The sequence below is a fragment of the Apostichopus japonicus genome, chromosome 7, assembly GCF_037975245.1.
Source record: "Apostichopus japonicus isolate 1M-3 chromosome 7, ASM3797524v1, whole genome shotgun sequence".
NCBI classification, from domain to species: domain Eukaryota; kingdom Metazoa; phylum Echinodermata; class Holothuroidea; order Aspidochirotida; family Stichopodidae; genus Apostichopus; species Apostichopus japonicus.
Window position 1 is genome coordinate 20,414,119 of NC_092567.1, and position 15,341 is coordinate 20,429,459.

A 15,341-nucleotide genomic window follows, 5' to 3' on the forward strand; every position below is an offset into this window, starting at 1 on the left:
GGTTGAGAACATCAGTCACATGACAAAAAAATTGCATTTTTCTTCAGTGTAAAATTATGATAAACTTAGCCGAAATTCATTACTGTAGCCTATTTCGAAACATTTCGTATATCAACTATTTCCTATTCAATAACGAACCCTCATTAAGTGTAGCAACATCAATTAATCTACATAGGAAAAGTTCTCTCAAATAATCTTCAAAATTTCATCCTAGTCCAAGAAAGTTCCACAATCATCACGCTACGTGTCCTCAGTTGGCGTTCCATAATTTTGAGCAAGCGTCAGCGTGCATGTGTTTGGTTATAGTATATACACGCAATGCATTTATAACCCACACTAGTAGTTGTACTGCATATCATATACTGTACGTACACACGCGATTGGCAACTCGACTATAACCTAATTTTCTCGCTTTACGACCATAAAAACGAAGTGAAATGACATGAAATTGCGTTATCCTGTGAGAAAAATAAGTCAGAAGAAATAAAACATTTCAATTTTGCACCGTTCATGTCGTAATACTTGAAGATGACCCAGTATTTGCCTCCAAATTTGTTGGCTTTGTTTGCACCGCGAGATCCGATCAGATACCTTCCGCCAGCCCAGAAACTTGTGATAGAAAAGAAAACCGATGGTTATGAAGGTGTTGGACGGTACTTGGGATTCTTTGAGGTAAAAAAAACATGTTTTTCATTACTTTTACACGTCTTTTAGTCGTACCAAATAATTTGAAGCATCTTACTCTGCCGTGTAACGTACACCAGGCTATATTTGTTGTGACTGCCAATTAAAATTTTACCGTAGCCTAACATATGTAATAATGATGGCATGGTACTCAGTGCTAGATTTTAATAGCCCACATACGTAATCACGATAGGTTATAACACTAGGACACCTAGCCTACACACAGGTTCATTGTGGAAAAATATAGTATGTCTTCAACAGATTTTTACCATGAGATTTTGTTTTAAGATTATTATTTAATGATGTTGAAAGATGATAGTAGCTAGGCAAAGTTTGTTCGAAAATTTGTTAGTGCTGTTATCGTGAAATACACACGGCCTAGGCTAGGCTAGGCCTAGTAATATTAGCCTGACGTTAGGCCCAACCTCTACTAAATTGTTGCTTAATAAGCCTAAGTCAGGCTATTGTTAGGAGTTAGTAACCTAGACATGAAGTTTAGGACAGTGATTGTCTATCAATACCAGAACAGCCAAAGTTATTGAAGGTGATAATGAAAACTATCCCATCTTTCTAGGATCCCAAAGAAACCCCACCACCGACGAGGGGAGAAACCAAAGCAGAGCGTATAGAAAGGAAAAGGCGGGAAAAAGCTGAAATTGCAAGTAACAGAGTGGAAGCACAAAGGGCTGAATGTAAGAAGTGCATTCTTTCTTGCATGTTTTTATGTTGTATGTTCATTTACACTCAAAGGAAACAGAGATTAACCATTCATTTCTGTCTCTCATGGCCCAATCGAATTGGCAACACTTACATCACATAATATTACATTCTCTACAGTGCCTCAAATTGTTTCCACTTTTTTTATCCAATGGAAGTGTACTGTCCCAGATAACCTGGGCTCTTCACATACTTCAGGTCTCTTGTTCTGTCGTGTGTAGTTCTAACCCAGGAACAGTATTCTTTACCACGTGCCCTTTATTAGATGTGTTTGAACCAACCAAGTACATCTCTTGGGTCATTGGTGACATTTATGTAACTAAATAAGAAGCTAACCCAACTGGAATCATTGGTTTGTGTAGTTATTAATGTATACTTGCGTTAATGATTACCTCATAGAGTACGTTAAAACGTGAATGCAGAACATAACAGGGTGGGTCAAGGGTTACACAGACTCCCTTTGGCACTCTGACTTCACCAATATAGATAGAAGCTAAGCCCCACCCCCCCCCCACACTTCATGATCTCTAGATGACAATATCTCCATCTGGAAGCAACCTTTTGTGTATGACCTAAGTATAGGCTTGATCATCATACACATCTTTAAATTTGTAGCAACAATCATAGTTAGTTGGTTTTGCTTCCCCTTATTATGATTAACTTGATTCAGTATACAGGAGACTGAATAAAACATTGCCCTACGATATTGTTCCTGACAAATACCCGTCATACTGTTAATACAGAACATTTGAGGAGCGAGTGGTCAAATTCTTTGAAAACAAGTACTTCGATGGTAGCATCCATTTTGAGACATGAATTTCAGAAAAAAAACATTTAATATACACCTTTGGAGTTCAAAAAATCTGTCAGGCTGTCTGACATACCTTTACTCTCTAAACCCATGGTGCGATACAAGACTAATAGTAACTTTTTAGTCTGCTTTCCTTCCTTTAATATTTGATAACTTATTAATGTTTACGTCCTTTTGCCTTTTTTTTCAGGGGATGCAAGTACCAACCCAGCAGCAACAGGGGACGCATTCAAAACACTTTTTGTCGGACGAATTGTAAGTCTTTATATTCTCTTGCAATTTTTCTTGATTATGATTGTTTTTGGGTACTGCATGCAAAAGTGTACATGAATACTGTGCACTAGTTTGTTGCTGACAAAGTCCATGTACTTGAGCTGTTCATTTACCACTAGCATGGTATGGTATACATGTACTTTGTTTTCACTTTTTCATTTCAGTTGTATGACGTATTTAAACAATTCTATCAAAATGTACCAAAAGCGTTTAGTTGTCACCAGATAAATTTATTTTGAGTGACAATGCTTTAAATGAATCCACTCGGTGCTGTCTTCTACTTCCCGCAAGTTGGAAAATTAGAAATCAATGGCAATTCCGTTTGGTCGGAGCAAATATAGAGAATGGATTCATTATTGAATTGGTTGAGAAACATTCATTTTAGGGGTTTGAGAGGGGTCAGTGGGGATGTCCCATAGGATGGGATGGATTGAACCATTGCATTCTTAGTTTGAGAAATCTGGTATTAGGTAATTGTTTGCCAAACTTGCCAGATATTAGTGTGCTGCTTTAATGAAAATGAGATTCGACTTCAAAACAATTCACGATTAGCATGCTTGATTTATTTATAAATACATTTTCATATTATCTGGACTGAATGTCACCCATTACATTTTTGCATAGCATGTTCAATGCAGCGCAGCTTGCCGTGTTTGGAAATAGCTTTGGATTATGTTGTCCTGTATAAAGAAAATAAGTAATAAGAGTGGATGTTTTAAATATTTTTCTGTACTTCTCTCTCCCTCCCTCTCTCTGACTCCAGAATTATGATACATCCGAATCCAAGCTCAGAAGAGAGTTTGAACACTACGGCCCCATCCGTTCGGTGAGTTAATAGGGAGGCAGCTCAGTTGAGTGACAGTAGCAGAGTAAATTAAACTACTGACTTACAGGATGCAATCAAAGGATTACTTTTGGCACAAAGTTGCATTTGAGAAAAGCCATTCCTGTCAGTCCCAAGTAGTGATCCTGTGTTACTTTTGGCGTTTGTGATATGACCCTTAATACATCTGAAGTTCAGCAATTAAAGTTGCTGAACTACTTAGTCTAGCACACAGGGGATCATTAGGTCAGCATCTCATATGTAATACTTAAACTCAGTAGGAAAACTTAAAGGCATTGAAGACTCGCCCCAAACCTTGTGCGGCCATCTGAAAAAGTTAACTTTCCGTTGCTTGCAGGTGACGTTTTGTTCGTGTGGCTACAAAATGCAGACAGTAATGAAATGTGATACCTTGTTATCTTTAGCTGGACCTGAGATGTCCATCGCTTTATAGTTTGTACACTGTGCTGTGGGTATTGACCGCAGCTGTATGTACTGACTGTAGACTAGTGTCTAATTACCGACGGTAGCAAGCTGCGTGTGTGTTTTTTGGGGATCGATGGTGGTGTCTAACACTTCTGTTACACCTCATCGAAACTAGGTCAGATTACCGGCATTAGACGTTTCTTTTTGCGTGAGTCTTCACACCCTTTAAATCTTTTTTGTACAGCATCAGATGACATACTTACAACAAATTTACAAGTTTGTCATCTGTGGCAGAGTGGTGGTAGAAATGTCACCCAACGGTGCTATGTCGTTGATAAGAAGTTCAACAAACATGTTTTGGTTTTGGTTTTATAAAACAACTTTTGTAAATGGTAAATGGTTTAGCAAAATGAGCTATGTTACATTGGGTAGCTAACTCAAGGTGCTATGTTGTTGATAAGAAGTTCAACAAACATATTTTTGTTTTTTAGTCCAGTTATGAGAATTTATAAAAAAAAACTTTTTTAAATGGTGAATGGATTAGCAAAATGAGCTATGTTACATTGAGTAGCTAACTCAAGTTGCTATGTCGTTGATAAGAAGTTCAACAAACATGTTTTGGTTTTTAGTCCAGTTATGAGAATTTATAAAACAACTTTTATAAATGGTGAATGGATTAGCTTAATGAGCAATGTTACATTGAGTAGCTAACTAAAGGTTCATTCCAGAGATTTAGCAAATTTCTTAAAAGGTGTAATGTTTTGAAAAGAACAATGTAGCTCTATCACAACAAATCAAAGCAAAAAATAATCCACTTTGTTTTGGACTGACATTACAACAAAACTTACAATTCTGCGTAAAGTCATCATTTAAGGTCTTTTTCAAGTTAATGAGACAATTCGCAATTAAAATTATTATGATTTTGTAATTTTCTTCTTAGTTCACCTGGTCTCTTCACATTCTTCAGAGCTTCATTCTGTTGTTATGTAGTTCAAAGCCAGGAATAACAAAATTCTGTACTTTGCTTGTCTGGTGTTTGGAAACTTTTGTTTTATCCAATTACATCCAGCTGGTACTAGAGACAATCAAAGTAGTTTACCTACCTTTTCTTGAATTTTTGTTTTTGACCAAACTCTTCCAAAATTCCTTGTTCTTGGTTTAAAGATGCAGTTTGTATTGTGTTCAGGCCTAGAGATTCTGCATATTTATTTAGCTAAATGCCAGTTATCTCCAAAGTGACTAAGCACAATTCCAATTTATCATTTGAGCTATTTTGGGGGGTATTTAGTTACAGTGCAATCTGAATTTGATGTGAACAACCCAGCCGCCCACCGCACTACCACCAAATGCTGATTTAGATTGTCCGAACAGAAAATCAGTCATGTATGAGACCACAGTCAAAAAAATTGCCCTGAATATACCGCAGGTTAAGTTGGCCTGCCATCTTTTAAATAGCAAGCTATTTTCATCATTTTGTTGAATACAGCAAAGTTTTGTATAACCCTGCACAAGGTTTAATATTCATATAAATTTGTCAACCTTTAAAGTTAATGCCAATGTTTGGAGACAGAAGTAACAGATAGTATTCCTGTGTTTTATCTTTTGCCTCTTTCTCCCCCTTTTTTATCGCTATGTAGATTAATATGGTTCACTGCAAGAAGACCGGTAAACCTCGCGGCTATGCGTTCATCGAGTACGAACACGACAGGGACATGCACGGTAAGATCGCGATTCGGGATAGCGACAGAAAACCTTTTTCTATAACTTTTGCCCGAATCTTGTGATAAGTTTCTTCCATTTTGTGCAAGCATTGTTATCATGGTTGAAAAATTATGGTAATGTACTTTGTGGTACATCTCTGCTTCAGTTAACCAGCCTCTGTTTCTATTAATTTGTCTGCTGCCGCTTTTAGTCTATCCGAGAAGGATCTTAAAGCGAAGATCATTCCTCAGACTGCTGATTATGAGGAAGAGCTTTGAAATGAAACATTAATACAATGTGATTATTACAATGGACAGGATTTGTAATTCTCTGAAGGGCTGTGTGCTCTCTAAACCTGCTGGCTTGTCGTCGTAGATGAGCCTGCAGGAGGGAATCGACAGTGACCCAAGTTGAGAGAAACGTTCTCTAAAAATGTCTCGCATTATGTCTCATCGTGAATGTGAGACGGGCAGAGACAGTAGTAAGTGTGTTCAAATGGTTTTTATTTGTGACGTAACGCAATCATTGTTTCGTTGGCAGGGTTGAATTTTCAGAGGGTGCCTTTGATGGTTCTATTTCTAATTGGCAGTGTTGTCGGGGGATTATCCAGTTACCGTGCAGGCTGTTAATGGGGAAGGGTAGTTAAAACAAATTCTTGAAATTACGTATAAGTGATTGCAATGCATCTCTCATTTTATACCTCCAAACTTCCGGGTATAGATCGATTTCTACGGACAGCCGTTTGTGACATTCAGGCATCCTCAAAGTACGATGGATATCCGTCGAAACAAAAACCGCCGAGAGCTCTTTTCAAGGTCAACCCTGCCAACAGGCTTTTTCGTAAGAAGACTCTGAAAGGGTTAAGATTTGTAATCAGCATGTTGAGTTGTTGCTATTAAATATAACCAGGCACTAAGAATAATGTACAGCAAGGGACGATGGGTCTCTCTTTAGTTTCATGACCATTTAAATAGTAAGAGGGAATAAAAACTCTATCTCTATAATTCTGTTCCTCCCTCGTTACATACAAATCCTTCGCCTCTATTTTTTAAAAGAATTTTGTTTGTTTGTTTGAAAGCACCCCCTCATCTCGGAGGTAGTAGTGCGCAGGTAACACACTACAAGACAAATGTCAACATATTTGAACTTTGACCCTGCCAGACCGAAATGTGTTTCTCACTCTCTTTTCTCTTTGTCATTCCCAACACAGCCACGACAAATATAATAAACGTGGTCTGCTGAATATGAGGGCTCTCACGCCTCTGTAGCCAGTGTTTACTACAGTGCCACACTTCATTCAGTTGTAAAAAGAAAAAGTGACCTTTTGGTTTGTATGAGTGTCTGGTAAGCATACTTCTGGGAATGTCTCGGCAGGGGCAAATTCCCCGGTAAGATGCGTTTCAGTCAACTTTGTACGGTTTGGCATCCCTCGTTGTAAATTTTTTTTTTTGGGGGGGGGGGGGGACTTTTGGTAGAAGTTTTGCAGGTATGGCAGTGGATGGGGGAATGATGGGGGGGCAAATAATGTAGTAGTGAATCGTCAACCCTTTTGAAGAGGTGCAGTTGTAAGGGATTTGAGTCTTAGAAGGAAATGAATTGCAGTGTATAAGATAGGGATATGCCAACATAAAAACAACTTATTCGAAAGGGAAAAAAGTTAAAGACAAAGGGTAGAAAGACAGGCAGGTGTGTGGGTGTTTTGGCAAAGAAATAGAGATGTGACATTGAGGGAAAAAAGTGTTGTGGCATTAGTGGATATCTGTAATTGGGTTGGTTTTGTATTCAAAAGATGAAAAATTGGAAGGAAAGAAGTGGAAATTACCACAGGGTGGTCAAACTTGAATGAAAATGGGGGGGAGGAGGGGGGCAGGGTGGTGAACAGATTGGGTTAGGTAGGAGAGAATGAACTGGGAGAGAGGCAATAAATTCAGAAAGTTTGGTGGTTTGCCGGCAGTGTTTTTAATATCTACATTTCATCATATTGCCAAAATAATATAAAAAAAAAAAATAGAAGAAAAATAACAACAGGAAAGCCTCCATAATCAAAGTGAAAATCACCTTAAACAAAATGATAAGATACTTGTATTATAAGAGTTCACCTTTTACCTATTTCACATCTGGCATGGTAAGGCCAACAAATTTGCCCGAAATGGAACCTTTCAAAGGGTTGTTCCCTTGAGTAAGTGAAAAGAGGGGTTGGTTTTGGCTGGGTAAGGCCAAGGTGTAAAGAAACGTCTGAGTGACAAAAAAGGAGGCACATTTCCAAACCCTGCGGGACCTCTTGTTAGCCCTGTGAGGAGAATCTTCTTAAAGAGATGCGTCGTGGCATAAGTAAGTTCTGAGGTACAGTATTTGGTATGTATGCCCCCTGTGTACTGTAGTAGAAAAATTTAGTTTGCCATAAATTGCATTCTCAGTTAGGTTAAGGTAGAAAGTGAGTTGCAAAGAGAGGGGAAGGGGGGGGGGGAGCCGTACTGCATGTTTTGCAATTAGGAGGATGAAATTACTTTAGGAAAAAAAAAGTTGAAAGTAGACAGAGAGGAGATAATACCTTACGATTTTTAAGAAGAATTTATAGATCCCCAGGAATCATGCAAGAATAATGGCTCCATGGTAGTTACAGACAAAACTTTGTGATTATTTAAATATTCCAAGAAAGTTGTGGTATTTATGGGCGCAAGAAACTGAAGCTTTTGATGCAATTTTTGGGATTCAGTAAATCATCTCGGGTATGTATATCCACAAGGGTTGTCTTGGTAAGTCAAATGCACATCACCATTTGCTTTGGATTTTGCATGCTTGGATATTTGTACCTCTGGGGGTTGAATGGTTCAGTTTGGATTTGTAGACAGAATCTGTAAGAAATTAAAAGTAAGGCATGCCCTGTTTCTGTAGCTCAGGGTGTTGTAGCATAGGCGGTGTTATGCTGATGAAGGGTTTCTTATGGATGGATAACCAAAATTTGCTTTGATCGAAGGTAACTCTCGTCTCGGTTAGCATACTGAAGAGATATGCCGTAATGTGGATCCCAATTGTTTTGAAGCTCTTACATTTTCTCTGACTTGTTCTGTCTCTGAGCGTGAGATGAGCAGAGAGTGCTTTTTTGTCCGATTTGGTCTGATATGGAGAATGTTGACCAGAACAGGACACCATACTGCAAGGAGTGCATCAAAATGTCAATGGATCAGGTGGCGTGATCATGTGTGTGTGTGTGTCCAAGTGGTTCGTTGGTCTGGTGGTTAAATGCTGTTTAAATGTTTGCATCATAGTCATGCAATGAGATGGAGGCCATATATTTGTTGTCTTATGTTATGTCGTTATCGAGGAAAGTCTGTGAGGCAGTGTGGAAGGGTCTGGACTACTTTTTGTCTCTTAAAAAATAAATTGTATCGTTTCTTTGTACGAAAAAGCTGCTGTTCGTCTTGACATTTGTATAGCAAGTTCATAGGTTGGATGTTGTTCTGCGGATACATACCAGATACATCATTCCCTGCTTTAGAGATGTTTGTTGTGACTATGAGTTAGTAATATTTAGTCTGTTGTGGATTAGACAACTGGTGAGAACTATACAGTTTTACTTCTACCGTAATTGTATGTCTATGTAACTGGAAGAGGAACATGCAGCCAGATTGGTCATATTGGTTCTGAATGGCATCGATGGTGTAGGTATTAAGATACACATGGTAAGACCCCTGATTTCATGTCCAGTATTGAAGTCTATTGAAGAGTGAGCTTGCCAGAAATTGTTAATGTACTACATTAGAATTTTGTGTACAAGATCATTTTCATCCCCTCCCTCCCTCTCCACCTTTCCAAGATTAACAATGAAATTAAGGTTTTAATTTGGTTTAAGTTGGTTGAAACAGTACAGTCTAGGTGGTTGCCCAGTGGACCACTTAGATATCAAACTGTTTGCAATAGCAAATGTGTTAATGTTCAACTTTCACCCCCCTCCCCTCATCCCTTTACCCCCTTTCCAAGATATGTAGTGAGATCTTGGTTAAGTTTGGTTAAAGTAGTACATTCTGTGAAGGTGGCTAGATTGGACCAGCTTATGATATCATTGGAAAGCAAGCCCTTTGCATTCGAAGAGCTTGGATTCCAAGAGTAAAGAGTAATAGTACACAGCCGTTCGATTGTGGCAAAATTTGCCACCCAAGACATTGGTTATTCTAGAAATCAACATGGCAGCAGTTTACGCTGAACCCGAGAGAGGGTAAAAGACTTCTGAGTTTGCTTCTGTAAGGTACGAAGCTAAACACACAAAGGCAGTGTTAAAAAAGGCAGTGTGAAATTACTGTACCAGTCGCATGATATGCTTCAGAGTATTAGTGTTGTTAAGAGTTAATACTACCCTAAGGCCCTACTATATCAGTTTCACAAATGGTGGTCCTTGCTCTAGCCAGTAGTAGAGTTTATATCACTCAATTAGAAGAAAGAGTATTTTCCTCATATTCTGTGGTATGTCATGGCTTGGTGAGGCCATTCTGTGAAAACGAGTAATATTTAGCATTCGTTGTGTTGAGTTTGTACCATACCTGTCTCCACCAACCTGAACCATCATCAGTGTGACAGTAAAATTCAGTGTCACGCCAACGACGTGAGACGTCACTAAAAATGTGAAGATGTTAGACAGATACAGTAAGGTGGTATCTTTCAGTGTCATACCGAGGTAACCCAGTGTAGTGTGTAGGTATGATGGTGTAGCTGTCATACCAGATCCCCACTGCGTAGGTACGGCTCAACTGTCACACTGTGAGAGGTAACTAGTGTGACAGGTACAGTAAGTTTGAGTGTCACAACAAGGTATATATAAAGCGGTATTTGCAACACTACACTGATATGGTAGCGTCCATGGGAATCAACTGTCACTTACACGTGGCTCATCTGTAGTGTGACAGTATGATATGGCTGTCACACCAATGTAGGGGATCAGTATAGTGTGGACATGACCGGTACAGTAGCATACATCGATGGGAGTCCACTGTTACATCAGTGATAACACATGGTGCAGGTATGATATGGCTGTCACACCAATGTAGGGGATCAGTATAATGTAGACATGACCGGTAGAGTAGCATACATCGATGGGAGTCCACTGTCACAGTAGTGATGACTCATATTCAGGGTGCAGGTATGATATGGCTGTCACACCAATGTTAGGGATCAGTATAGTGTGGACCTGACTGGTACAGTAGCATACATCGATGGGAGTCCACTGTCACAGCAGTGATAACTCATATTCAGGGTGCAGGTATGATATGGCTGTCACACCAATGTAGGGGATCAGTATAGTGTGGACATGACCGGTACAGTGGCATACATCGATGGGAGTCCACTGTCACAGCAGTGATAACTCATATTTTCAGGGTGCAGGTATGATATGGCTGTCACACCAATGTAGGGGATCAGTATAGTGTAGACATGACCGGTAGAGTAGCATACATCGATGGGAGTCCACTGTCACAGCAGTGATAACTTATATTCAGGGTGCAGGTATGATATGGCTGTCACACCGATGTAGGGGATCAGTATAGTGTGGACATGACCAGTACAGTAGCATACATTGATGGGAGTCCACTGTCACAGCAGTGACAACTTATATTCAGAGTGCAGGTATGATATGGCTGTCACACTACCGAGTGTCCACAGTCTCTGTGAAAGGTCTACAGTCACACCAAGAGTGCAGGTGTTATGATTGGACAGTCACACCATTATAATATGGACATCACTTGTGTGACATATATTATGTAAGATTGGGTTATGCATTTTTCAGATGGATTGATGTTATAATATTATGTTGCCACTTTTCTGAGACTGCTATCCTTGTTGTAAGCAAGTCTCCCCCTCCTCCTCCCCCGCCCCCCTCCCGATCCCACCTTTCACAATTTTCCCCTCAAACTGTGTTGCTCCACGGGTAAGTTACTGGTGGTTTAAGGATGTCGGTAGGTTTCCTGATTGTGTGTTGCAAAAGTAATAACTCTATAGCAAATCTGATGATTAGCCTCTTGATCTGTGACCTTAATCCAGTGCAAAGGGTATTGACCAAAGTGTGCAATTGCAAAGTTATTATAACAATTCATAGGTAACAGACCCTTTCCCCAGTGCAAAAGGGCATTCACCAAAGTGGGCAATTGCACAGTATTATTGCACTTCATAGTTAAACCATCCCGTTCTCCAGTGCAAAGTGGGCAATTGCATAGTTATTATGACAATTGATAGGTAACAGACCCTTTGCCCAGTGCAAAGTGTGTTCACCAAAGTGGGCAATTGCACAGTATTATTGCAATTCATAGTTAAACCGTCCCGTTCTCCAGTGCAAAGTGGGCAATTGCATAGTTATTATAACAACTGATAGGTAACAGACCCTTTCCCCAGTGCAAAGTGTGTTCACCAAAGTGGGCAATCGCAGAGTATTATAACAATTCCTACATAACAGTCCCTTTCCTAGTGCAAAGGATACTATCCAAGGAGGAGGACTGGGTACAACTTAATAACAATTCATAGGTAACAGTGAACCTTTTCAACAGGGAAGGTTTGCTGATCTTGGTGTTGCCTTTGTTTGGCATATTTTGAGCAATTACTGCCTCATACTTGTGGAATGGTAAGCAGGTGTATTGTGAAAGAAACCCATCAGTGGGGAATGAGGGAAGACAACAACCATCGACAATGTTGTGCTCATCTCTTCCGGAAAAACAGCGGTCAGCGTGTCCAGCAATGAAAACATCCGTGCCTGGAGGAAGCTACAGTTACAACGAGAAGTCCTCGAGTCAAACACGAGCAACAATCTTCAAAATTACGTCTGACTGTGCTCCTTTTTCTAAATTTTTCCTTTCCTACTGCCCACCCTTCACTTTGTTCTTAGGTTTTACCCTCTTCCTGTTTGTATTCATTACAGATGCCTACAAGCATGCCGATGGCAAGAAGATCGATTCGAGGCGAGTTCTGGTCGACGTTGAAAGGGCTAGAACTGTTAAAGGATGGTTCCCAAGAAGATTAGGTAAGTTTGGTTTCTTTGTTCCTGAATCTTGTAACCTCTGTAAAGACTTGACCCCCGACTACCCCCCACCCCCCATCAATGTTCAGTAATGTTAAACTAGCAAGAGATTGTTCTCGTTTCTCTTACCATCCTCATCTCCGGCTCGCCCCACCACCCACGTCTTGTCTTCCTGTCACATCAAATATAAAAATTATTATACAAGAAAAAAGGTAAGCAAAAGGTATAGACAATATTGCTATTTGTTGATATTGTTGATGTATATTTCCATCGCAGGTGGAGGGCTCGGAGGTACAAGGCGAGGCGCTCCAGACCAGAATACCCGTCATTCTGGAAGAGAAGACCCGTCTGGATCGATCGGAAGGTATAACCCAAACCGTCAATTTTTATTCATTGGTAGCTCCGTGCAGATAGAATAGGTCATGTAGTATATATTGCAAAAATGGAATGATTTGTAAAGTGGGCAGATTGCTATCGATGATAAGTGTAACCATGTTTGCCGATAGAGTCGTAGTGGTATCTCAAGGTGTGAAGATCTAGGTCTGCCCCATAGGTTCCCGTAATCAGGGTTCTCCCATCTTTGCTACAAGAATATATTGTCTCTGACGGCAGACCTTATTAAGAGTAGGCAGGTAGATAAGCATCACCATACGTGACCATTTTGGGAGCGCGATATTTAACTTTCTGCGTAGACAATTTCTGGTATAAATTTCGGAAGTTTTTTACGCTGCAGTAGACTGGTGCATAAGTTGTAATTAAGACACCATTTGGTATGTGCCCTCCCCCTCCCCCCTTTAAGATGGAAAAATGTTTCTGAGACCCCTCCCACGGGATGCATTGTCGCACTTTTTCAAATGAGGAAATATGGCAACTCTAAAAAGAACCATGTGTCATATTTTGATGGGTTAGTTTAGTCTTTGAGCTGTCGGTGTTTTCCTTCCAGGACTTTTCACTAATCAAGATCAAAAATTAATCCAGATCCAAGATCAAAAACTCAATCATGATCATGAAATATAAAAAATTGTTAAGACTAACTTATACATGCGATAAAATAGATGTAGTGCCACAGCGTGAACTGTTACTAGATGAATTTGAGCCCACGGATAATTTTTTTTTTTTTTTTGCATTTTGGTTAGAAACAAGACAAGCTATTTAGCAATAGTTAGACATTGCTCTTCAACCTGATTACCAGTTTTTAATGTTTGATGAGTAATTTAATTTAATGATGTTTTTAATGAGTATCCTGCATATGATCATGTAATGTATAAATACATGTTAAATATGTTCCTATATATATATATGTACTAAGATAAAATGACTCTCCTCTTCTCTGCAGGGAGGACGATCGGAGGGAGCGCCCCAGGAGAGAGGAGCGAAGAAGGAGGAGCCGCAGTCGCAGCAAGGAGCCGCGCCGACGAGAGAGAGACAGGGGGGATCGCGACAACAGGGACCGTCGCAGGGACCGCGACAGCAGGCGCGACAGGGGAGCGGACAGGGGGGGCGACAGAGGCGGCGACCGAGATCGCGACAGGGAGAGGAGGAGGAAGGACAGGAGCCGGGATCGGGACAGGGACTATCGCGACCGAGGTCACGACATTGACGAGGACCGTAAACCCACCACGGAGGAGTTGGAGGAGTACGAACGGGGGATGAGGATCAAAGAAGAGAAACAGGACGATTACCCAGAGCTGCCGCCCAAGGAGGAGCCCCAAGATTTTGAGGTCGGTCAGTTGGTGGACGGGCAGACGAACGGTCAAACGGAGGAAGCCAAGTGATGATCCCCGGCCCCGGGTTCACTGGGGAAGCAGCGTCACTGTACAGTGTTTTTTACAACTTTTCCTTTCAAAAAGTTTGTTTTTTAGTTTGTGTAAATAGCAGGTTTTACATAATTTACAGGGTTGTGCTTGTTATCCTTCATATTTCTGTTTGGACCACTCATCGAGAAGGGGATAGATTGTTCTAAGAGGGAATGAACATCAACTTGATGGAGACCTCCTGCCCAACCCCCCTCCCTCCACCACTCTCCCAAAGAGAGTGAGCAGGAAAGTGGGAAGGAGGGCTTTGTAGGAAAGGTTTCTAAACAAAAGACAAATAATGGGTTCTTGAGCTGTTCCTCTCCCTGGAAGATCATTCTAACGAAACATATATCAAATGATTTATCTTTAGTCTCGTAAAAGTGCTTTTACTGTCAACGTCATTGGCAGTTTTCAGACAGTCAAAAGACTATTCTAAAGTTGGCTGAAATATTAGTTGAATATCTGTTCCTTTACTCACATAACAAAGACTTATCCTTTCGAACAGTTGGTTTAAGTCACGAATAATTTGAACGTTTTTTTCCATTCCATTAATTGGTAAGTATATACTTGACATAAGATTGCTCTTGTCTGTGTCAATAATATGTAAGAGGACGACATATCTTGTTGAAAAGTAAGTAAAGTATGCTGAAAAATTCGTCAACGTTCTGTAGAGATTGTATAATGATTTGCAACTGTTAGTGGTAAGTATTATTCAGCAGAGGAAGCATTCTCTCTTGAGAGTAAGTATACATTGAATGTTAAGAAATAGATGAATTCTCTCCACTCTGTACTGTCTTCAACTCTCATCATCAGCATTGGTTTGTGAAGCCATTGGAGGGTTTCTGGCTGCATGAATTTACGTGAGTTACACACTCTGGTGGTAGGATGCGTGGCCATGGGGTCGAGGATGGGTGGGGGGTGCTGGAAAATGGTGGAGTAGGGTAGGAATAAGGAGGGGTAGGTTTAAGGTACAAAGAAGAAAAATGTAAGGATAACATACTTGCTCTTATAGTCTAGGTTCGTTTCTTCTTATAATGACATACCTGATCTTGACAGTATTTCATTTATTTTCTGAGGGGGTAGAAATTTAACAGATACAAACAAAAAACAGTG

At 40.1% G+C, this 15,341-nt stretch overlaps 1 protein-coding gene across 1 annotated transcript; it reads left to right on the forward strand.

Annotated features, from left to right (window-relative positions):
• Positions 1-322: 322 nt before the first annotated feature.
• Positions 323-14,259, forward strand: LOC139969675 (U1 small nuclear ribonucleoprotein 70 kDa-like). The gene is made up of 8 exons (XM_071974816.1): positions 323-672; positions 1,259-1,376; positions 2,403-2,467; positions 3,249-3,311; positions 5,372-5,453; positions 12,334-12,435; positions 12,709-12,796; positions 13,769-14,259. The coding sequence occupies exons 1-8, from the start codon at positions 529-531 to the stop codon at positions 14,205-14,207; spliced, it is 1,101 nt and encodes a 366-aa protein (XP_071830917.1). The 5' UTR covers positions 323-528; the 3' UTR covers positions 14,208-14,259.
• The last annotated feature ends 1,082 nt before the right edge of the window (positions 14,260-15,341 follow it).

Bases quoted from the DNA above. Each gene is read 5' to 3' on its own strand.
- LOC139969675 (XM_071974816.1), top strand. From the start codon at position 529: ATGACCCAGTATTTGCCTCCAAATTTGTTGGCTTTGTTTGCACCGCGA. The intron at 673-1,258 runs GTAAAAAAAACA...CCATCTTTCTAG, and splicing joins GGTACTTGGGATTCTTTGAG to GATCCCAAAGAAACCCCACC. The intron at 5,454-12,333 runs GTAAGATCGCGA...TATTCATTACAG, and splicing joins ACACGACAGGGACATGCACG to ATGCCTACAAGCATGCCGAT.